At 45.6% G+C, this 24614-nt stretch overlaps 2 protein-coding genes across 7 annotated transcripts in view; one reads left to right on the plus strand and one right to left on the minus strand.

Annotated features, from left to right (window-relative positions):
- LOC101111547 (scaffold attachment factor B1) overlaps positions 1 to 5853 on the minus strand; it is a 61750-nt gene extending 55897 nt beyond the window's left edge. Inside the window, 1 exon segment of the mRNA XM_060415544.1 lies at positions 5425 to 5853. Coding sequence (XP_060271527.1) covers positions 5425 to 5613 — 189 coding nt within the window. The 5' untranslated portion in view covers positions 5614 to 5853.
- A 185-nt stretch (positions 5854 to 6038) lies between these two features.
- The window catches only part of SAFB2 (scaffold attachment factor B2), a 28584-nt gene continuing 10008 nt past the window's right edge, over positions 6039 to 24614 (plus strand). For 5 of the 6 annotated variants that reach the window (XM_027969822.2, XM_060415549.1, XM_042250104.1 and 2 more), the window contains exons 1-12: positions 6039 to 6282; positions 7328 to 7412; positions 11382 to 11446; positions 11535 to 11738; positions 13851 to 13913; positions 14607 to 14634; positions 15555 to 16065; positions 16493 to 16542; positions 17050 to 17150; positions 19753 to 19902; positions 19991 to 20103; positions 23572 to 23702. In XM_027969822.2, coding sequence (XP_027825623.1) covers positions 6097 to 6282; positions 7328 to 7412; positions 11382 to 11446; positions 11535 to 11738; positions 13851 to 13913; positions 14607 to 14634; positions 15555 to 16065; positions 16493 to 16542; positions 17050 to 17150; positions 19753 to 19902; positions 19991 to 20103; positions 23572 to 23702 — 1687 coding nt within the window. In that variant the 5' untranslated portion in view covers positions 6039 to 6096. Of the gene's footprint in view, positions 6717 to 7327; positions 7413 to 11381; positions 11447 to 11534; positions 11739 to 13850; positions 13914 to 14606; positions 14635 to 15554; positions 16066 to 16492; positions 16543 to 17049; positions 17151 to 19752; positions 19903 to 19990; positions 20104 to 23571; positions 23703 to 24614 lie in introns of all 6 variants that reach the window. The other variant, XM_042250103.2, reaches the window with a different exon arrangement.

Consider the following 24614-nt stretch of genomic DNA (forward strand, 5'->3'; position numbering starts at 1 on the left):
CTTGACTATCACAGAAGCTTCAGGGGCTGATTTGGAAAGGGCCTCTCCCTACTCATTCATTCCTCCTTCTTTCTGTTGCAGCAAGGGCCCCAGAGGTAGACTGATTCTACCGTACCTTGGCTGCTTGGTCTTAGGCAGGCTTATTTAATTGTTCTGAGTTTGTTTTTTACTCTGGTATGAGGGGCTAATTAAAGTTCTTACCCTAGAAAGTTGTCAGGAGAATTCATATTAGCCACAAAAAGCAAGCACTCATGGAACAGTCAGCTTATTTTTAGAATTATCACCACAATCTGACTGACCCTATTCCTGGGCCAAACTACCTATGACATTATTCAACACTGTACTGTTCAACTCTCTCCCTGATCCCTTTTTAACACCTGCACTAGCACCATCTGGACAGAATATGGGACATGGCATGGGATGGGACATGGACTACTTCACCCCTCACTCATCTCTCTGACGGATTCCTGAGGTCTTGCTCTCAACCACCAGGGAACCTTCATTGAACAATTATAAGGATCTCTTGGCAAGTCCCACTTCTCATTCCAAGAGCCTGTCCTTCACCTGACTACCTCCCACTTATGCTCAGCACTGTGTAGGCCACCAAGGAGCCATTCAGAGGAGGAAAAAAAAAAAAACCCACAAAACAATCAATCAAAGGAACACCGACCAAGCCTGTCACTGCTGATATCCCCAGACACCAGGCTTCACAATCAGATTTTTGAAAACCCTTTCTCTACTGCATAGTCCTGGGAGCCCACGTTCTGTTTTTTTTTTTATTTTAATCAGAAATTGTTTATTTGATCAAATGTTTCTATCTTATCTACTAGATAATTACATTTTTTTTTCATATGGTAGTTCTACTTTAATTTTTTTTTTTTTAATTTTAAAATCTTTAATTCTTACATGCATTCCCAAACATGAACCCCCCTCCCACCTCCCTCCCCATAACATCTTTCTGGGTCATCCCCATGCACCAGCCCCAAGCATGCTGCATCCTGCGTCAGACATAGACTGGCGATTCAATTCACATGATAGTATACATGTTAGAATGGCATTCTCCCAAATCATCCCACCCTCTCCCTCTCCCTCTGAGTCCAAAAGTCCGTTATACACATCTGTGTCTCTTTCCCTGTCTTGCATACAGGGTCGTCATTGCCATCTTCCTAAATTCCATATATATGTGTTAGTATACTGTATTGGTGTTTTTCTTTCTGGCTTACTTCACTCTGTATAATCGGCTCCAGTTTCATCCATCTCATCAGAACTGATTCAAATGAATTCTTTTTAACGGCTGAGTAATACTCCATTGTGTATATGTACCACAGCTTGCTTATCCATTCATCTGCTGATGGACATCTAGGTTGTTTCCATGTCCTGGCTATTATAAACAGTGCTGCGATGAACATTGGGGTACATGTGTCTCTTTCAATTCTGGTTTCCTCGGTGTGTATGCCCAGCAGTGGGATTGCTGGGTCATAAGGTAGTTCTATTTGCAATTTTTAAGGAATCTCCACACTGTTCTCCATAGTGGCTGTACTAGTTTGCATTCCCACCAACAGTGTAGGAGGGTTCCCTTTTCTCCACACCCTCTCCAGCATTTATTGCTTGCAGATTTTTGGATCGCAGCCATTCTGACTGGTGTGAAGTGGTACGTCATTGTGGTTTTGATTTGCATTTCTCTAATAATGAGTGATGTTGAGCATCTTTTCATGTGTTTGTTAGCCATCCGTATGTCTTCTTTGGAGAAATGTCTATTTAGTTCTTTGGCCCATTTTTTGATTGGGTCGTTTATTTTTCTGGAGTTGAGCTGCATAAGTTGCTTGTATATTTTTGAGATTAGTTGTTTGTCAGTTGCTTCATTTGCTATTATTTTCTCCCATTCAGAAGGCTGTCTTTTCACCTTGCTTATATTTTCCTTTGTTGTGCAGAAGCTTTTAATTTTAATTAGATCCCATTTGTTTATTTTTGCTTTTATTTCCAGAATTCTGGGAGGTGGATCATAGAGGATCCTGCTGTGATTTATGTCTGAGAGTGTTTTGCCTATATTCTCCTCTAGGAGTTTTATAGTTTCTGATCTTACATTTAGATCTTTAATCCATTTTGAGTTTATTTTTGTGTGCGGTGTTAGAAAGTGATCTAGTTTCATTCTTTTACAAGTGGTTGACCAGTTTTCCCAGCACCACTTGTTAAAGAGATTGTCTTTACTCCATTGTATATTCTTGCCTCCTTTGTCAAAGATAAGGTGTCCATATGTGTGTGGATTTATCTCTGGGCTTTCTATTTTGTTCCATTGATCTATATGTCTGTCTTTGTGCCAGTACCATACTGTCTTGATGACTGTGGCTTTGTAGTAGAGCCTGAAGTCAGGCAAGTTGATTCCTCCAGTTCCATTCTTCTTTCTCAAGATTGCTTTGGCTATTCGAGGTTTTTGTATTTCCATACAAATCTTGAAATTATTTGTTCTAGTTCTGTGAAAATGTGGCTGGTAGCTTGATAGCGATTGCATTGAATTTGTAAATTGCTTTGGGTAGTATACTCATTTTCACTATATTGATTCTTCCAATCCATGAACATGGTATATTTCTCCATCTATTAGTGTCCTCTTTGATTTCTTTCATCAGTGTTTTATAGTTTTCTATATATAGGTCTTTAGTTTCTTTAGGAAGATAAATTCCTAAGTATTTTATTCTTTTCGTTGCAATGGTGAATGGAATTGTTTCCTTAATTTCTTTTTCTACTTTCTCATTATTAGTGTATAGGAATGCAAGGGATTTCTGTGTGTTGATTTTATATCCTGCAACTTTACTATATTCATTGATTAGCTCTAGTCATTTTCTGGTGGAGTCTTTAGGGTTTTCCATGTAGAGGATCATGTCATCTGCAAACAGTGAGAGTTTTACTTCTTCTTTTCCAATTTGGATTCCTTTTATTTCTTTTTCTGCTCTGATTGCTGTGGCCAAAACTTCCAGAACTATGTTGAATAGTAGCGGTGAAAGTGGACACCCTTGTCTTGTTCCTGACTTTAGGGGAAATGCTTTCAATTTTTCACCATTGAGGATAATGTTTGCTGCGGGTTTGTCATAGATAGCTTTTATTATGTTGAGGTATGTTCCTTCTATTCCTGCTTTCTGGAGAGTTTTTATCATAAATGGATGTTGAATTTTGTCAAAGGCCTTCTCTGCATCTATTGAGATAATCATATGGTTTTTATTTTTCAATTTGTTAATGTGGTGAATTACATTGATTGATTTGCGGATATTGAAGAATCCTTGCATCCCTGGGATAAAGCCCACTTGGTCATGGTGTATGCCACGTTCTGTTTAAATCCATTTCAAATGCGGCTCTATTTGTATGTAGTTTCAAAAGTCTCAAAGATTCTCAGGAGTATTCTAGCTTGGTAAAGTCTAAGTTCAGAACAAAGCCTGGGGGCTCCACACCTAACCTGTAACAAGAGAAAAAAAAAACCTCTCCCTTCTCTCAGAAGCTAGAGCCAGAAAGATTTGGAGTTCTGTCCTGGCCTGAAGGAGGGCTCAAACAGAAAGCCCCTCAGGTCATCTCGTCCAGGTGCAGTGCTTATAGGGTTGTCCCTGGGGGCTAGAGGCTATGCGTCATCCTTGCAGGCCTGACTACTCTGTGTGTGTTGTCACCTCCACCTTCCCCTCTTTTGTTCTTCCTAAAAGAATAAACAAACAAACCAAAGAAGAGACAAAACAACAGGTGACAGAAGTAGAAGAGAAGAACTCTAGTACTTCCAGACTTGCTTGCGTCGGATGGCAGATGGGTGTTTGTGCATTTTTGAGCACATCCCTAAGAAACTGAAGAGGAGACGAAGAAGGGATGCGTTCTTCCCCCCACAGATGCTGGTGGAAGATCATACCAGCTTCAACCAACAGCCTGACAGGAAGGTTCAATGCCACCCTATCAGCATAGAAGGCTTGCGGACTATCTGGGGGAACAATGGCTAAAGCCTCCCCCACAACCCCCCCACCAACTTCCCTTTACTGACAGGAGGCCCTATGGCTAGTAACACCATGGATCACAGGTCCCTGGGTTCCAACTCTCCCCTCCTTGCAACTTCTTCAAGTAAACACTTCTGTGGGCGAACTGCCTGCCCTGTTTGCTTAGAGGGAGCTAGCGTCCATAGTGAAAGACACACACTCGAGTTACAAAGGCACTGCTGACTTAGAGCAAGTAACTCACCACTCTCCAGCCTGAATTTCCTTATCTGGACAATAGGAGATAATCCCCACTTCCTCTAAACGGCAATTAACAAACAAAAATCCGATCCTCTGTTGTTTGGGAGGCAGGAGAGGGTGGAAAAAGTCACAGACTGCACTGCTTGAGGAAGTGGTGGGGGGTGGGGGGATAGGTGACAAGGCATAGTTAGAGATCACAGAGAAGTCCCAAGACAAGAGACAGTGAAACAAAGAAGCCACCAGAATCTCATAGAACAGGGAGCGCAGAAAAGCACACCTAACTGCTTTTCCAACCAATCCCTCAGAACCCCCAAGGCAGCGATCAGTAACACCCAGATTGCAAATACCACACAGTGCATACAGAGAGAAAAGTTAATTGTGACAGCAATTGCACTTTGAATGTTTATATGCTACAGGTAGCATGCCAAGCACATTTTGGGCCATCTTCCTTAACTCTAAAGATTAAGAATTAATATTTTTCTCTTTTGGACACAAGGAGAAACAGACCCAGAGAGGATTAAAATGTCTTTCACGCTCAAGATCGGGTCAAGAGACTGGCAGAGCCCTTAGGTTCTCTTCAAGTCTAACTGTAAGTTTCATTTCTGGTCTTTATTACAACAGCACTTTTCCTGCCAGGCTAAGTCCCCGAGCCATTCCCCCTCAACCCCGCTCCCAATACCCTCTTAATAAGGTTACTTCGTAAAGTACCCCCCTATTCTAGACTTCTAGGCCCTAACGGATAAAGCAGCATCTCTTGCCCCAGAGGAGGCTCCCGCAACGAGCACACGCTGGGTTCAAATCTCGACCTCCTCTCCCCTGCCAAGGGACCTTGGCCGAGTCCCCTGACTCCCCGGGCGGAGCGAGGATTTCAGGTTCCGCGTCCACTCTCAAAGATCGGGATGAAAGCAGCCGAAGGAAGCCCTAAAAAGCAGGGGCTGATGCGGATAACACAAGCCCTCGGCCTATGTCACCCGCCACCTCGAACTTCCCCCGTTCGCGTCGAGATTTTCTTGTTCTCGCCCCGATGCAGCGCCGGGGCCCGCCGGGGCTCGGCGATCCCGCTCGGGCCTCAGCGAAGCGGGGACAGGCCGGGAGCGCCAGGCCCCGGGCAGGCCGCTAACGGGACCGGGCGGGGGGGCGGGACCCCGAGGCCAGGAGGCCCGTCATCGCGGCCGCTGGGGTTCCCCGGCCCACCTGCTACCCACCCCCAGGGCCCCAGCTCTACCTTTCTAAGCCGTTCCATCAAAGCGCTCTTGTTGCCGCTCGAGTCCAGGTTCCGTTTCTTCAGCTCCGCCCGCAGATCGATCACCCTAAGGTCGGTGAGGCGCCGCGTCCCGGTCTCCGACGAGGCGGAGCTCAGAGCCGCTGCGCCCGCCGCACCAGAATCGCCTAAGCCGGACAGAGACTCCGCCATTCCAGGGACCCTGGCTCTGCCTACCACTTCACGCAGAACCCGGCCGGGTTTACCACAGCTCCCAGGACGAACTTGCGCCGCCTGTAAGAGAACCGTTCCGACGGCTTCGGCGTTACTCCCTTCTGCGCAGGCGTACCCGGCGCGGGTTCAACGCCCGGAGCCGCTCCTGCTCACGCGTAGTGAGAGCCCAGCGAGTGAGGTTCCAGGCGCTTACGTCTCGCCGGCCTCCCGCCGCGAACTGCCAAGACGCTCGCGTCCAGCAGTTACAGCGCCTGCGCACTGTTGCCGAGGGCCTGCGGTTGGTCGACGCGCGAGCATCCGACTGCGGCGAAGAACGCCTATTCGGGCGGCGCGCGTGCGCGGCCGGAAAAGGGGGCGGGAGGAAGCGAGTGCGTCTTCCTCTGTGGCGGCGCCATTTTGTGCTCAGAGCCGCTACAGCCGCCGGCGGTGTGGGAAGTAGTTGGCGGGGACAGCACACCCGGGATGGCGGAGACTCTAGCAGGGTCCAGCGACTCGGGTTCTGCCACGGCCGCTGTCGTCTCGGGCGTCTCAGAGGTCGGGACGCGGCGACTCAGCGACCTGCGGGTCATCGACCTGCGGGCGGAGCTGAAGAAGCGGAACCTGGACACGGGCGGCAACAAGAGCGTCCTGATGGAGCGGCTCAAGAAGGTGAGGCGGCCCGGGGCCCCGGGGTGCCGCCAGAGACCGAGTAACGCCCCCGCGCTGGCCTGTCACTGCGACTGCCTGGTGCGAGGCGCCCCCGCCTGCCTCTCTCGTCGGGAACTCCGGTCCGAACTGTCAGGAACCGCGGGTCGGCTGTGTGACCTTGGCCCGACACCGCCCCTCTCTGTGCCTTGTCGCCTCCTTCCATTCAGTCATCTCAGTGTTCGGAAAGCCCGTCTTAGTCGTGGGTAGCCCCCGGACTTCTCCCAGGGTTGTGTGACCTTGGACAGGTGCTGTTCCCTACCAGCGCCTCAGTTTTCTCCCCTACGGAGCGGATGATTGAAGAATCTTTGACATTGCCCGGGAAGGAGCGATGTGCCCGTTTTTGGCCCAGGACGTTTGCGTTCACCGTGCCCTGCACCTGGCGGCTTCTCTCCCAGGTCTCCATCTGGCTGGCGCTTTGTTGTCATTTTGGGTCTGTCTTAAGATGTTGCGCCCCCCCCCCCCCCGCAAGTGAAGACTTGTTCCAAGTCCATGACTTCCTGTATCGCACCATCCTGTGTTCATTGCCCCACTTCTCAGCATTGAACACAGAATTGGGTATGGCGGGTGGTCATCTCTCATGGAATCAGGCTCTTGAGGGTAGGAACCTGGTGAATTCATCGGGAAGTCCTGAAGCACGGTAAGAAGACTGTTGCCGTGAACCTGAGCACAAAGGGCAGTGCTCAGCCCTTGGCCCGCTGCCAGACCAAGTGTAACCTGTTTGTTACATTGTTGACTTAAAGTTGAGACAGTGTGGAGGTTAGGGACCGTTTTGGAACTCCATCAACCCTGACTGTGAGCCCCAGCCTCTTTTGGGTGAAGGGCCCAGAGAGAACCAAGTGGTACTGGGTTCACCTACTGCCTGGGGACCTGGCAGCCCACGTGGCAGAAACAGAGTTGCTCTTTGCAGGGAAGGGTTGCCTTTGTTGCTGGAAAATTATTACAGAGGAAGAGCAGTGTGGGCCCCACAGCTCTTAACAGTGTTGTCAACTTTGTCTCTTCCCAACAGGCAGTTAAGGAAGAAGGACAGGATCCTGATGAAATTGGCATTGCCTTCGAAGCCACAAGCAAGAAGACAAAGAGATTAGTGAAAGGTATCCACTTTAACTTATTGCTGCTTGGGGTATCTACAGCAAGAGAGCTTATATAGAGAACTGGTTTTTTAGCATTCTTCTAGCCCTTCAAGTCAGGAGCGCTCCTTTGCCCCTCACTGTCCTCCATCTAACAGCTTGCTTTTCTACCACCTAACATGTAACTCTGTCAGAGTGCTGGGGAGGATTTGTAGGTGCCAAGTAAAATACCGGTGGCTCATCAGTAAAGAACCCTCCTGCCCAGGCAGGAGATGTGGGTTCGACCCCTGACTCAGGAAGATCCTTTGGAGGAGGGAAATGGCAACCCACTCCAGTATTCTTGCTTGGAAAACCCCATGGACAGAGGAGCCTGGCAGGCTGCATTCCATGGGCTCTCAAGAGTCGAACTTGACTTCGTGACTGAACAACAATTAAAAACATTACAGCTTTTGTTTCTAGGATTAAAAAGGAACTAGCGTAAGGCACACTCTTAAAAGCTGCCCCAGCTGACCTGAGCAACCAGATGCACCTACTTGTCTTCCTGGTTCAAAAAATAGGACTTAAACCAAGGAAAATGACAGCAGGCAGACAGACCCAATAGAACCCAACTTCTTTAGGGTCCAAAATAGGTTGTTGGAACATTTGCCTGTTTTACTAGTGTGATATTTTGTTTTCAAATCTAAATATAATTCACATGTTTAAAGTGTATAGTGCTGTGCTTTTTAGTATATTCACAAGATTATGAGGTCATCACTACTCTTAGTTCTAGAACATTTTCATCATCTCAAGAAGAATCACCTATCCCCCATTAGCATCAGTTCCCACATCCCCCTGCCCCCAGCAGTATCTAATTGAGGTTTTGTCTCTAAGGATTTGCGCATTCTAGACATTTCATGTAAGTAGAATCATACAGCATGTGACCTTTCATGTCTGGCATCCTTCATGGAGCATCGTGTTTTTAAGGTTTATCCATGGTATAACATGTATCAGTGCTCCTTTCCTTTTTATGGTTGACAGCAAAAGCTTGAGAACCTCACTAACAGTGGTCCTCATTTTCAGAGTTTACCGTGATAAGGACGGCATAATTTGCAACTCCCATACGACGGGCTTGTTGTCTTGAAGGGTGCTGCACGAAAGGTTTCACAGCTGTCCATGTCCCATTCACCTAAAGAAGTGCTAATTTCAGGCAGTGGGATACAGCTGCTCAGAAAGTAAAAAGAAAACACTTTGCATTTTCCGCAACTTCTATTTATATTTCCCACAGCTTTTTCTAGCAGGATGACTTTTCTAGAATTCAGTGAACTGTTTAAATATTATGCATGTGTTTTGAAAGGTTAAATTTTTGACTTAGGTTATGTTTAAAGGGGTTTACGTTTAAAACACTGGTATCTTTCCATTGCTCGTGAAACTGTGTATTTCAGCAGTAGACATGGACCGTTGAAACAAACCAATCATGAGGGATGGGTCTACAGCAGGAACATACAGATAGCCTGTTTGTACTTTTCTGCTGAGTTACCCATATCTGAAAGTTTGGTTTTGAATAGCTGAAAGTTTAAACTTTTTTGTGTGTAGGTGCTCATTTTAAACTGTGAGGTTAGGCTTACTCATCAGAATGATTTTGGCTCCTATAAGGAATCTTTGAATTATTAGAAAAACAGTTGAGTGCTTCCAATACATGTCTGAATGAGTTAAAGCATAGATCAGCTCAAAGCTACTTGGAGTTAGCATTGTGTCAGGGAAGCCTTGATAATAATTACTTTTGGTGTAAAGTGTTTGTACCAGTACAGGTTGGGGTTAGAAAGACACTGGTACCTTTCTTTTTCACAGAAGTCCCCAAAGCCCAAGATCCTGGGGCAGAAAACAGCTCCTCCAGGTTGTAGAGCTAGTGTGTTCTCCAGAGGCGTCTGGGCATGTGGTTAGTTATACGAAGTGCTAGGTCCTCATGGTGTTCTGGTTGAAAATTAGGTCCTCAAGGTTACTAGGCATCAGCCAATGGATTTCCAGAGTCTGCCACAAAGTTGGACTGATTCTGGGAATTCGTGAGTAACCACTGCCTTTCAAAAGTGAAAGGAAGCTGAACTTTGAAAGTTTCATTGCAAGTCAGTACTTGAGTCCTTGTCCCCAACTCATCTAAATGGACAGAATTGCTGAAAACTGGGTGTGTTTTGAAAGATCATTCTAAATTAGGTTACATTTGGGATTAAAATTGGATAGTCTGTGCCATTCCCCTGTTCTGTTCCCCCACCCTTCGGTTTTTAGTCAAGACCCATCCCTTGGGATTGGGGCGCAGCCTGTGTGCCCAGTGTTTATCTTTCTCACTCTCACTTAGGGTGCTTTCTGGTGAGGTTTTTTTGGTCTGCCTCTCTCCTGTTTACCTTCTTCATAGGCACTTCAAGCTACTGTCTGAGGCTTGAGAAATTGGGTGCAATTATCAAGCATTTTAAGTAGTGTGTTTTAAAAGGTTATGCCCAGTTCAGATATAATGGGAGGTGGAACAGCTCAGTTTTTGAGTCCCAGCTTTGGAGCAGAACCAGATTCTCCTGTCAGATGCAAATAATAAACCTGCTAGCATCGTGAGGGATATTAAATAATGTGAAGAGCACAGTGTGTAATAAAACTACATTTCTTGAGTAATCATTGATAATAATGGGAAATGAAATACTTAGGATATTGCAGTTGGCATCTTTGAGCACTGATTGAGGTTTCTTCAGACTCACAAACATAGCGTTATGGTTGTGGAGGGTGGGGTGTGTAGGGCGAGCAATGGAGTGGTGGTTTGGGATCAGCAGATGCAAACTACCATGTATAGGTTGGATCAACAACAAGGTCCTACTGTATAGTGTAGGCAACTGTATTCAGTATCCTGTGATAAGCCATAATGGAAAGGATGTGAAAAAGGATATATATATGTGTGTGTATAACTGAATTATTTTATAGCAGAAATTAGCACAACATTGTAAATCAACTAAACATCTATAAAATAAAGACCGATGCTTCTTAAGTTGCAAAACTGTGGTGTGCCACAGCATTTTGCAGACTCGGCAATGTTGATAGTTTGAACCAAGAGCTTTGTGGTAGGGTGCTGTCCTTTGTGTTACTGTGTGCTGGGCAGCATCCTTCGCCGCTGCCCACTACATGCCTGTAGCACTGCCCGTCGTAACACTAACAATGTCTCTAGGCATCACCCTGTTACATCCCACATCCCCACTGACCTCCCCCCCCCCCATACTGGCCTCCCACATGTAAACATACGTGCCATGGTTTGCTTTTCTTCGGGATATTAGTCTGTGTGTGCCCTTCTAGAACAGGTCACCTTTGTTTTGCACATCTTAAGGGGAATTCTAGAACATAGGTATGTACATTTTTAAGGCTATTGATAACAGGGAGCCCAAAGATTTTACTTACTTTCTAAGAGTTTCCACTTTCTTTCCCTTCCAGCCCCATTGGGAATACCTGGCATCACTCTCAATAGTCCTTTCGCATTCGCAGAGCCCAGGGTGAAAGTAGACTTTATGGTACCCTTTGCCTTTTTGCCTTGAGTAGAAAAAAGCTTCTGGGCTGAAGAATGACAGAAAGCCAGAGGCTTGATGCAGTGGGTGGAACGAAGGGGACCTCACAGGTCTGTTGTCCAGCCCACACTCTTAGGGTGTAGTTCTTTGGGTGCTGTATGGACATGACTTTTTAAATTTACTCGTTGGGAGATGCCTGTTTTTATCCTTTGCTCATTTTTGTTTGAGGATGTTTGTGTTAGTTTGGTTTGGAAACCTTTTGAAGCTTTGGCTATTTTGTGCAGAATCAAAATACTTTGATGGTATTACAGAAATCCTAGATCTTATGTTCCAGTTGAGACAAAACTGTACGTGATAGACAAACAGTCGCATTCAGCTTCCTTGTATCATGTTCTCACCAAGACTGAGCTGTGTCATCCTGCAGAAGCTAATTACAAGGCCAGAACCCAAGTGCTATCTGACTGAACAATTTTTCTGTTACTAGAACAAAAGGCAGAAGAGGAAGGTACTGAAGACAATGGCCTGGAAGAAGATTCCAGAGATGGGCAGGTAGATGCCGTGACAACAGAGGGGGCGGCAGGAGCTCTGCGTCCCAGTCCACCTGGTAGTTGACGCCTTTCATCGTCCCTCATTACAGGAGGATATGGAAGCAAGTTTGGAGGGTTTGCAGAGTATTGACATGATGGACGTTAATGTGTTAGAAGAAACCGAAGTTGAGAACAGCACTGCTCCAGACTTCGGGGAGGATGGCACTGACAGCATCCTGGAATCCCTTTGTGAGAGCAAAGACTACGTGGCCACGCAACTGAGGGAGCTCCCGGCTCAGTTCACAGGACACGCTGTAGGTAACGCAGTCACGGTGCAAAATGCTGCAGCCCTGGGGGCTCTTCACTGTTTGTGTGAGCTTCTGCCAAGACGGAACACGCTGATGGTTGGTTAAATAACACGCAGCTAAATCACCATTTGGTGTCTAAATCTTGGCGTTAAATTGCATCCATTTAAACTCAACACAGATCAGATGTTAACTAATGGATAACTTCTCTGTAATGCTGGAGAATATTTCTATAATTGGGTAGGGTACACATTCTTAGCATAAGTCAAAAGTCTGACACTTGTTAAAAGTATTTTCTTTGAAAAGAAAAGAGGTTTTAAAAAGCTATAGAAAGATAAGAAAACAAACAGTTCAAACTTCCTGTGTATGAGGGAAGACTTTAATTCTCTTAAGCAACATCATAGTGCCAGCTTTTCACTTTGTCTTTTTGGCATAAAATTTCCTGGTGGTCCTCCTGGAACTGGTTGCCAGTTTAACCTCACCACTTTGGCATGCCCAGCTGTCTTAGTTTGGTTTTATTTAAGGCATTCTAGCTTTAAACTGGAAAAAAAGTACCCTTATAGGACTGAGCTTTAAACCTTTAAGGTCAGTAGTCACAGATTCCACACGTTGCCACAGCTTGACATAGGCTACCATGGAGCTTTGGTTTATTCTCTCTGTGTGATCCTATTGTGTGTTAATTATTTCCATAAAATAGACTTGACTTCTTGGTTAATGGAAACATCCTGGTCATAAGCTTCAAACCTGGATTTTCCTGGCGGTCCATTGGTTAGGACTCTGTACTCCTAGAGCAGGGTGCATGGGTTCAGTATGTGATTGGGGAACTAAGATCCTGTATGCTGCATGACCTGCCTTTCCCACCCTGCCCCCAAAAAGGTTTCAAACCTAAGAAAAAAATCTTTAGGGAGGGATATTTTTGTATTTCACTTAAAAAGTTAGAAAGCTTTCAAATTTAATAACCTTTAAGATACTAGTTTTCCTTTAGTATGCTGTGCTGTGCTTAGTCACTCGGTTGTATCTGACTCTCTGCGACCCCATGGACTGTAGCCCACCAGGCTCCCCTGTCCATGGGGATTCTCTAGACAAGAATACTGGAGTAGGTTGCCATGCCCTCCTCCAGGGGATCTTTCCAACCCAGGGATCGAACCCAGGTCTCCCACATTGCAGGCAGATTCTTTACCATTTAAGCCACCAGAGAAGCCTAAGAATACTGGAGTGGGTAGCCTGTCTCTTCTGCATGGTATCTTCCTGACCCAGGAATTGAACCAGGGTCTCCTGCATTGCAGGTGGATTCCATACCAGCGGAACTACCAGGGAAACCCTTTGTTTAGTAGATAATGAAAAGAAAACAAGTTAAATATTTGTTTTAAAGTATACTAGGGGAAAGTGCCAGGTTATTGTTATTTTAAAATAATTACTACCAAGTAAAATCAGGAATGTGAAGTTCACTTTCCCTTTGAGTCAGCTTCAGAAATCTGAGGCTGGGTAGTGTATGCTGACCACCAGTGTGGGGAAACTGCCTGGAGAATGAATCTGCTCACTCGTTCGTTCATTCAGTTGGTGCTGCCAGAGTGCCAGCTGCCGTGAGCCACTGTCAGAGATGCTAGGGCTGCCTGATCCTGGAGCGGGCCTAGAAGCAGGGAGGCAGGTGATCAACAGAGTAACATCATCCCCCCCTTACCCATGGTTTTGCTTTCTGAGGTTTCAGTTACCTGTGGTCAACTGGGGTCTAAAAATATTAGAGGAAATAAAATAGTTCTTAAACGTTCTAAATTACATGCCATTCGGAGTAACATGATGAAACCTTGCACCATCCTTACCAGGATAGAAATCATGCTTTTGTCCAGTGTATCCATGGTGTGTATGTACTCCCTGTCCATTGGTATGGAAAAACGTGATGTTTAAGGCCTGATGCTGTCTGAAGTTTTAGATAGCCACTAGACTTTGGGACATATCCCCTGTGGCTGAGGGGCAGCCGCTGGGATCCAGCAGTGGGTTTGCAGATGGTGTTTGGCATCGTGAAGAAAACAGATCTGTAGGTGGCCTGGAAAGTGGTGCGCTGTGGGCCTTGGCACTCATAATTCTGTCTCTGCAAAGAGGTCTTGGCGCTTTTTCTTTCAGGTTGATGGTGAAGGCTTCGAGAACACTTTGGATGCTTCATCATTGGACTTCAAAGTACCTCCGGTAGGTTACTGTCTGGTTCTGCACAGCTAGAAACCTGACATGAGTGGTGAATTTTCCACAGTTAAAAAGAATGAGTGAGAGTGCGTGTGTGTGTATAAACAACCCATTGCACTTTGGTCCTGCGGGAAGCTGAGCATAAGCGGGTGAGCTAAATTGTCAGGGTCAGGGTTTGCAGCCTAGTGGGCATGGTGTTAATGACCAACAAGAATGTAACCAGAAGGGAGAAGTGCAGGTGATTGGGTTACACAAACACTAGAGGGCTTCCCAGAGGAGTTTCTCTGTCAAGAGTTGAGGTCTGGCGAGCCAGTCAAATTAGCCAGTTGAAAGGGTAAAGACTTTGGGGCCTGTTGCAAGGATGGACAAAACAAGGTGGAAGTGAGGTGGAGGGCTGCAGAAATAGGTGGGCCGGACTCACAAAGTGCAGGAGCTAGTGTCTTCAGTCAGGGTGGAGTTAGGGAGAGCTGTCCAGCAGGGTGGAGAAATGGTTTTGTTGACACGTTCTGTTACACATAAAGTTCCATGTTGGGAGAGAGATTTTTCTCAGATCTGGTGTGATGTCTAAAGCAGTCATCTGTGTGATCTCTGCCTGGACTGGGAAGTTGTTGCCGATTGCAGAGGCCTAACTGCAAGGGGGGATTGGACGGGCTAACATTAAAGTGCTCTGTGAGTTTTGTCTTTTCTTTTTCTCAATAGGATATTGAAGAACCTCTGTTGGAGCCAGGTACTGATAAGAGAAACACAACAGTTATGGTTTGAAAGTCTTCCCACTTTTCTTTTAAAGCTGTTTATATATTTTAAGCTTTTTTATGGTCTTATGAATTATTTTAATGGTGGACAATCCAGATCGTACAAGGATCAGAGATTGGAAACCCATTCGTATCACCAGATCTATGGAAGTGCTGTTCTGGTTTCTGGAGGTCAGATATGTTAAGTGAGATGTAGTGATGACTTTCGTCTCTCTAACCATGTAGAGTGGCATTTAAGTACTTCCCCTGCCCCACTTTCCCCGGTGATTCTTCCATGTGTTTCTACACATGAAGCAGGTCTTGTATTATTTCCTGCAGTCGTTAGATTAATGCAGTGAAGATAGGACAAAGCGGTGGTCAGGGCGCTGATTGCCTGAGAAGTGACTGAATTCCAGAAGAGGAACCAGAGTTTCTCCACGAAAATTTCCAACGTGTTGGTCCCCTTCTGGACTGCATTTGTCTCCTCCGGCGGAAATTTCTGGTTTTCCTATTGGACTGTTCTGTTAAAAGAAATTCAAAGAAATTTGAAGGTCGAGCTGTCCTTGAATGGTGATCGCGTTCAATTCAGCACCTTGGACACTGGAAAAATAAGGAGAAGACCCATACTTGAACAAAAACATGGACGAGACTGTCGAGAAGCTGTCACACGGTTGTAGGTGTTTAAATCTGTGGGGGCCTTTTCTCTTCCATGTAGCATAGAGGCTTACTCTATAGTCGGTCGGAGTGCAGGTAGTGTAACCAGTGTTAAGTGTGTGTACCCGCGGGTTTTCCAATCTCTGTGTAGCTAGCAGTTCTCTTCGTGTTAGTGTGGCCGCCGTGCCAGTTCCGCATTTGTGATTGCTTTATTTCCCTGGTAATTAAACCTTGTGCCATTCTATTCCTGTTAAATCCGTAGAAAATGAGAAAATACTCGACATTTTGGGGGAAACTTGTAAATCTGAGCCAGTAAAAGAAGAAGGTTCCGAGCTGGAGCAGCCATTTGCACAGGAAACAAGTAGCGTGGGGCCAGACAGAAAACTTGCGGAGGAAGAGGACCTTTTTGACAGCGCCCATCCGGAGGAGGGTGATTTAGATTTGGCCAACGAGTCAACAGCACACGCTCAGTCGAGCAAGGCAGACACCCTGTTAGCGGTAGTGAAAAGGGAGCCCGTGGAGCAGACAGGCGATGACGAGAGGATGGACTGTGAGCCTGTAGGGCTAGAGAAGCCAATTGAGCAGAGTAGTAAAGCCTCAGAGCACACGGAAGCCTGTAGCGAGGAGGCCGCGGAAGCGCCCCCGGAAGCCTCAAGCCCGGACCCCGGGGATAGCAAAGAAGACGTGAAGAAGTTTGCTTTTGAAGCTTGTAATGAAGTCCCTCCGGCTCCTAAAGAGTCCTCAGCCAGTGAGGGCGCTGATCAGAAAATGAGGTTTGTTTTTTCTCAGTTTTAGACCAGACGCTATCTCCTTTTCATTGGTCGTTTAATGACACACATGAGCTGTTTTTCTGCAATTGGCCAGCCAGACTGATGCAATTGTAGTTTACCTCTAAAGAATGTTTGATTTCTCTTTGTGTATTTTTAATGGGTGATTTCAATTCCTTTTGTTTTCCTCAACCTGCTATGGTTGTACTCTTAAATTGTTAAGTGTTATCGTCAGCTAAATAGAATTGATTTTTAAGAATCTGACATTGTATTGGGGGGCTGAGATTTCCAATATAAGCTTGCAAAGGTGCCTGTTAAAATTTTATTTCTGACTAATTTTCTGGTAGGTATTCAGTCTTAGCACATATCATACTTTTGATTTAGTTCTCTTTTTATTTTTTCCTGTACGAGTAATACTAACTTTTATCTCTAGCTCTTTTAAGGAAGAAAAAGATATAAAGCCAATCGTTAAAGATGAAAAAGGTATGATTCAACTTACATGTCAGGGAGTCACCTTCGGATCTCTTATTTTGGGAGGGAGGGGTCTGCAGGAATCCACAATTTGGATCCAGTACTTGGTTTTATTATGGATTACGGGAATTAATCAGCTAGCTAATTGTATCTTGAGAGACTAATTTTTAAATGTTGATGAGCTTTTGAACGTATGTTTTTGTTGAGACTCATTTATGGAATGGTAGAAGTCCTTTTATAGGACAGGTATTTTTCTACCTGTAAAATGATAGAATTTTAGAAACTGCTATCTTGGTCATGAGCTGATCATTGAATGCCATTTCAGTTTGTAACTGGCATAGGTGTGATTATTCCTCGAGTAAGAAAATTGAGTTTTTGTGATATAGATTTTTCATTTTCTGTCCCATGTATTGGCAGTAATTAAATTCTTGACTCAGAGGAATCAAGGTTGGATTGCGTTAGGGTTTAAGAGAGGGCTGCAGTCTCAGGAGGCCAAGCATAATCATCTCCCTCCTTCAGGTCGAATCAGCAATAGCTCTGGAAGGAATCTATGGGTCAGTGGACTGTCTTCCACAACTCGGGCAACAGATCTGAAGAACCTCTTCAGCAAATATGGAAAGGTACGCTCCCCTAATGTGCTACCACCCGCCTGGTCTTGGCATATTGGTTTTCATTTCCAGTTGGGGAAAAGAAATAGACAAGAACAAAAACTTGGAGGTAAGCGGAACCTAACCAGTTGTGGGTAGTAAACCTTATCTCCTGGTTGAGAGTGGATGACAGGCGGAGCAGACAGCTTGTAGGTGCTGCTCAGAGAAGGTGTGTAAAACTACAATCTCCATGTCCCTGCTGTGCTTTGCAGCTTCTTTTGAACAAACTGTCTTTTAGCCAATACCAGACTGGAAACTGGGACTTCCCTGGTGGTCTAGTGGTTAGGAATCTTCCTGCCAATGCAGGGGACGCAGGTTCGATCCCTGATCTGGGAAGATTCCACGTGCTGTGGAGCAATTAGAAAAAAACACTGGCAGCTGGCATGCTGAGATTTTCCCCCTTAACAGTAAGTGAAGAGTTGGTCTCCGTATATCTTCTAGCATCTTAAGTACATAATTGGAGAATTTGAACAGGATGGTGGCTTAAAAATAAATCAACTCCCGGTCATGGAGGCAGGAGGAAAATATTACAATTCAGAAACTTCTGAGGAATGTTTAAGAACGATTCTGTTGTCGTGGAATTAGCTAATGAAGCAATCTCCTGGTCTCCTGGGGGTCCGTGGTGGGTGGGAGAAGTCAGCAGGGTACCACTCAGCAGGAGGTGGCAGGGGTTCCAGGTTGCTGTGCCATCCTGGCTGCCCGGTCATCATTCCTTTGCTCGGGGCTTTGTTCCTTGATGAGAAATTAGGCACTGAAGCGGACAAGACCCTGAAGAAGCATTTGGAAGGATGTAAAACGCTACTATGCCAAAACCTATTTATTAACTTATTTACAGTCAGGCACTGGGCTTCTCTTGATGACTCGGTAAAGAATCCACCTGCAACGCAGGAGACTGATTTGATTCCTGGGTCGGGAAGATCCGCTGGAGAAGGGATAGGCTACCCATTCCAGTATTCTTGGGCTTCCTTTGTGGCTTAGCTGGTAAATAATCCGTCTGCAGTGCGGGAGACCTGGGTTCAATCCCTGTGCTGGGAAGATGCCCTGGAGAAGGGAAAGGCTACCCACTCCAGTATTCTGTCCTGGAAAATTGCATGGAGTCTCAAAAGAGACATGACTGAACGACTTTCGCTGATTGTAAAGCTGAAACAGATAACAAGGCATTGTTCTAGGTCTTAACATCTGATGGAAAATAACTTACTGCAACACGTCATATGTATTTATTTTTAAGTATATTGAAGATTACCGCCTGCCATCATTGTGTGGTAGAAAGACCTAATTTAGACTTGGAAGGTGGAGTCAGTGATTCATCACTGAGGATGTGACATTTAGGCCAAGACCTGAGTGTCGAGTGTGCCTGGCAGCAGGACCAAGGCAGCAGGACGCAGGGAGGCCCTGAGGTGGGCCTGGGTGTGCGACTGGGTGTGCAGTGGGACTGGGACTGGCTTGTGCAGACGGAGGCTTGATCCGCAAGAAGCTTGATGGCGGGGGGGCGGGATTCGGGGAGGGGGCGCCGACAGGGAACTGGGAGCTTTCTGTGGTGTCGTTCTCACTTGGGCTTAACCTGCCATTAGAAGTGATGCCTTGGCATGGCTAACTAGTTGGATGGAATGCTCAAATGACCCAGCCCCTCACCTTGAGGAGAGGGGAGAAAGCAGAACTTCATCTCTGATGTGAGAACTGACATCTGTGTCCCTCTCAGCAGAGGCTCTTTGCCTTTTGGCCCTGTATGGGGTGCTTTGGACATATCGGGGCTTCCCTTTGCAGGGTGGGCAGTGGTTCTCTATCCCCATGTGGAAAACCATGAATGTCAGGGTCTGCTGGGACCCTAGGGGGCGCATGGGTCCCCTCACCATCTTAGAGCTGGGTACAGGAGGTCCAGAGAGAGGAGCAAACTTGTTCTCGTTGACCAGCTGAGTCAGAGGAGGTCAGAGCCGAAGCCCAGGCTCACGTGTCTCAGGCGCTCTGTGTGTCCCAACTGCCACTTCGAATGTCCTCTGGGAATATTTACATTTGACACGAGCATTGGTATGGTGGGCTTTAAATCTGTCATCTTGCCCTGTGCCATGTTTTTTTTTGGGGGGGGGGGAGTGACTTGTACCTGTTTTCTCTGCTTGACTTTGCATTACGTGTTTTTGATGATATATGGCTAATTAGCTGTATCCGGTATATGTGACTAGTTTGCATTCTGATTCCTTCCATTATCTATTAGAGTTTTTTCTTGTGTCTTGATGTGGGCATTCATTGCAATGAACTTTCCCCTTAGAACTTCTTTTGCTGCATCTTGTATTTCCAGTTTCATTTGTCTCGAGGTTACTGAAGTTGTGGTTACTGATGTCTGTCTTTAGCTTTTGTTATTTATATTGTCATTGTGAGAGTTGATCTTGTATCAAAAGCAGTTGTATTTTGATAGGTCAGGATTAATTAGAAGTACTTTAATAAATCCTTGCAAGGAACAACAATTTCAGAAAAGTGCAAACAAGTAGAAATAATTCTGATGATCAATTAATTGCAGGTAATTTTTGACACATAGTGTGGTTATTTTTATGAGAAAATTAGAGTACCCTTTCTCATGAAGGTTGTTGGAGCCAAAGTGGTGACCAATGCCCGCAGTCCTGGGGCCCGGTGCTATGGGTTTGTCACCATGTCAACATCTGACGAGGCCACAAAGTGTATCAGCCATCTCCACAGAACTGAGCTTCATGGAAGGATGATCTCTGTTGAGAAGGTAAGGCCGTCCTTGCTGCTGGAACTTGCAGGATTCACAGGCCAGAAGACCTGGTCCCTGAGCCATTTCTATCTATGTTGTGTTTTAGGCCAAAAACGAACCTTCTGGGAAAAAGCTGTCTGACAGAAAAGAGTGCGAAGTGAAGAAGGAAAAATTGTCTAGTGTTGACAGACATCATTCAGTGGAGATCAAAGTTGAAAAGTAAGGTGCTTTTTAAAAACCTTTCTTTTGGGAGGACGGCAAGTGGCAGCCGCTGGGTCACCAGCTCCTCATTTAAATCTCAGGTGGTTTTGCATCTTAATATTCATGTTCAAATCGCTGAGCCAGCGATTTGCTGTGATAAAGAATCCGCCTGCCAATGCAGGAGATATGGGTTTGATCCCTGGGTCAGGAAGATCCCCTGGAGGAGGAAGTAACAAACCACTCCAGTATTCTTGCTTGGAAATTCCCATGGACGCAGGAGCCTGGCAGGCTACATGCAGTTCATGGGGTTGCAAAGAGTCAGACACGATTGAGCACAGCATAGAGATTTATGTTCAAACAAGTTAGTTATCTGTTGAAACAGATAACAGACTAAAAGATCTTTTGGCAAGGCAAATTTGAACTGAGTGGGTCCGCTTACACAGGGAGCTTTTTCAGGAGTAAATAATGACAGCACTGTGGGGCTGGAGTTGATTAAAACTGCAAATGTCGAACCATGTGGATAGGAAGGGCTGATTATGAAGTTATAAGTTGATTTCGACTATGTGATAGATCAGCACCCCAAACCCCACATTGTTCAAGAGTCCATTCTTGACATTCTGAGCTGTTGCACGGCCTTGCAAACCTTGAAATCTTTCCTGATCCACACTGATTTTTGTGCAGTTCTTATATTTTATCACAGTAACTACAGAAGCCCAGCTTTGCAAAGCCAGTGTTACCCAAAGGAGTATACCCTGATTTCATATTGAGATGAGTAACCAAAAGCTCCTAGTTCACCTAGCATCTGACATATAATGTATATTTTTTTTTCTTTTCAAAATTTAAAATATCCCAGAGCACTTGTGAGTTGACCCATCCTGGTGTACCTTGAACTATAGTTTGGGAACTGCAGGTCTGAGGTACTATTTTTATAAAGGAGGTGATCTGCATCTTTAATCAAGATGAAAACAAGGACAGATCTTTCAAAGCAGGCATTCCCTGTTGATACTTTTATCAAAACAGTAGGCTTATGTCTTTTGAGGAGGTAGACTGTTGACGTGCCTGACAGGGTGCCTTTCTTAGAAGGTAGAGTATCTGCTGTGAGTTTGTATTGGCAGCACAATTTATGCTCATTTCTAGGTCCACTTACACTCTAAAAGTTGAATCCTTCGCTGAGAATGTCAGTCTTCTATAATTCTGTTCTCCTTTTTCTTTGATGTAAGAACATTTATGGTTAAGTAAACATGCTTAGGGGCAAAATTATATTCATAAGTTAAACTTAGTTTTTAAGGATGTTCTTGTTGATCTTTATTGGAAATGAAATAGCCAAGTTGGAATTCATAAACCCTGGAGAAATGCATGTCAGGTGAGCCTTTTTGTATTAGGGGTGAGATGGTAATTTTATCGGCAACTTCTCCGAAGAGACACATCCTGTCAGAGGTTCTGGAAACCAATTCTGGTAGAACACAGGAAGCCACGGGGGCAAGGAAGGGAGTGCAGGCCCCTTAGTGAGCCCTTGTCAGGCGGATTCCGCAACCAGTGGAATGATGCTGTGAGGCCTGTGCTCTGCGTGGAAGGAGGCGCAGCTGGGAAAGGAATGGAATGGGCCTGTGGCAAGCAGGTGCTCTTCCCCCGTGTAGGGGCACTCAACTGGGTGACAAGCTTAAGTTGTTTGAAACCAGACTGCTCTTACATAGGTGATCTAGGAGCATTTTATAATTTGATTTTAATCTTACTCTTTCTTCAGTGGACACCCTTGTTGACCTTTTGTTTTGAGAATTTCTAGGTTTGGAAATCAGCATAAGGGACATAGAGAAGCTTTTCTTGAAGAGGGGGCTGGTCTTGGATGAGTTTTTATGAAATTGCTGTTTAGAAAGTGCACTCAGATGTCAAGTATAATATCACTACCCAGGGCTGACACTTTTGGTGTATATATGCATCTAGTGTTTTAGAAATTGCTTTTTAGGAAATTCCTTGCTGGTCCAGTGGTTAGGACTCTTGTGTTTTTACCGCCAATGACCCAGGTTTAGTCCCTAGCCAGGGAACGAAGATCCCACAAGACATACAGTGCAACCAAAAAAAAAAAAAAAAATAGAAGAAGAAATCACTTAACTTTGTGATACTGAGAAGTCCCTTTGTGTCTAGGAGGTGGCATGTGAGTCTGGAACAAGTAGGAGGCATCTCCTTTCAAGATGTCTTTTAGGTCTCCTGGGAGGGAGAGGGTTCCCACACCGAGTGGAAGAAGCATGTCAAAGGCGTTTCCTGGGGACTTCTCTTGCAGTCACATAGTGACCAGGAAGCAATCTCTAGTCTGTCAGAGGAGAACCAGGTGAATAACAGGACTGTGGTGCAGCAGGCGAAAGGACCCACATCTGTGCAGTTGTGTCTACACAGCTTGATGGGCAGAGCATGGGTTGGAAGGTGTGATAGGGCAGCACAAGGACCATCCTGCTGTGTCAGTCTTAAGGAGCTTAGAGCATCGCTGGAGGGCGTCATGGTTATAGGAACATGCATGTAAAGCCAGGAGAGGCGGAGCCACGTGATTGACAGTAAAGGCATCCGTGGTGGCTGTCTCAGGGTGCAGACTTGAGCTGTATCTATAGTGTTTTGTGTTTTAAAGGGAAAGTAGTACATTACAAGCATTTAGAGTGAATGGTTCCAATTAAAGATGATAGCTTCGTGCGTGAAGTTTAGGAGGAAGGAAGGGTGAGCTGAGGGGCACCTAGGAGAGGACTCCTCGGGCCTCCCACACTCTGCCTGGTTGGTGAGAAGAGAGGGCAGGGGGTGCCTGTTAGCAGACCTCATGGGGCCTGGTTTTCCCAGCCTGGACCCTAGCATGCAGTGGGCATTCAGTAAGAGTGGACTGAGATGAACACCAGTAGAGGATGTGGGAGACTGTTTGAATGGCACCCGTGAGGTACTTGACTGCTTAGCAGGAGATTGCCTTCAGTTGAAACAGTACTAACGGCTTTCATGTTTGCTGGCACATCACATGGCGTTGAGCCTCCCCCGAGTGTGGTGGTCCAGGTGGGAACCGCTGCTTCAGGTGGCGGCACCACCCATCCTTGTGCTGAACCTCCATTCGGTTTTACACTCTACTTATTGGGAAAAGTGTTTTTTTCCTACAAAAGATAAAAATAATATTCCACAAATACAAAAGGAAGCATTTGAAATTAGTCTTTAACAGGCTTTTCTATACAGTTGGGATGTTTCTATGTCTGCTTGTGGGTCTGTTGATGTACTGGTGCATTTAGCATTTGGGGAAAACACCCTGTGAGCCTTCAGTGCCATCCAGCAGGTTTCTAGGTGTAGCAGGGAACTTCAGTGGGAAGGGGCTGTATCTGAAGAGGGTATTATCTTTCCCGTGGTTTTCAAATAATTCTACCCCTTTGACTGCCAGCAGACAGGTTTGCTGTGTGTGAAAGAATGACCTGCTCCTGTGGGACTCTCAGGAGTTCAGGTGTGGTAACTTTGTTTCTTTGTACACAGAACCATCATTAAGAAGGAAGAGAAGATGGAGAAAAAGGAGGAAAAAGAGCCTGAAGACATTAAAAAGGAAGAGAAAGATGAAAACGAGCTGAAATCAGGACCTGAAAATCGGTCCAGAGTCACGAAATCAGGTGATGAGTGTTATGTGTTGACAAGACGGGAAGAGATGGCAAGGGTGGTGAGTGGGCGTGTGGAGTGAGGGCCTAGCAGGTGCCCTTTGCTGAGCTGAGTTGAGTACAGGAAGTGCTGAGAGCACCAGAGCCTCGGCGATGAAGTGGCTGAAGGGAGCTTGTCTGCAGCATCAGAGACCCAGAGCTTTCCTGGTCAGGGTCTGTGTTGATCGGTGGCTCAGTGACCTGGGTATTTGCTTTTCCTGAGTCTCTGGCAGAATAAAGTGTGGGATTTGCAAGAGCCAGGTGCCCTGGGTTCATGTGACTGATTCCGTGAGATTCTGCTCTTCTGTCATCAAGTTTTTCCTGCATTTATGTTAACACTAGATATAGTTGTTGTTTTTTTTTAAAAAGGGAAAAATAGAAAACAGAAGTCTCAGGATGTACACCCATTGCACCATTGCAGCAGCCACACGTGGGGCACTTCACCTCTGTTGTCATTTTATCAACGTTGATTGTGCTCTGACCTTCAGGTTTGCATGAGTCCACAGAGCACTTTGTTGAAAAAATAAAATCAACATGTGCACCCTCCCCCTCCCCAACCCCCCAATAAAACAAACAAAACCCAGCCATCTGGAGCCTGGGAATTTGATACAGCACATTACAAGTTACATCTCAAGTGTTTGGGATAATTTGCCAGCAGTTTCAAGACAGGCTTGTTTTTTAAGATGTTCCTTAAGTATTGTAAATGTCCCTAAATCAGTAATTGTTGGGGTGGTTAGAGCCTGCTAATTGTGTTGTTGAGAGAAAATCAGTTTGGAAGCCTTCATTGTGGAAGATGAATGAGGGGAGCTCACCCATCTGGCAGGGCGCATGAGCTTGCAGGCAGCATCTGACTTGGAATATGGGGGCCTGGGTTGTGTAGAGCTCCCC

This window comes from Ovis aries, chromosome 5 (assembly GCF_016772045.2).
Source record: "Ovis aries strain OAR_USU_Benz2616 breed Rambouillet chromosome 5, ARS-UI_Ramb_v3.0, whole genome shotgun sequence".
Taxonomy (NCBI): Eukaryota; Metazoa; Chordata; class Mammalia; order Artiodactyla; family Bovidae; genus Ovis; species Ovis aries.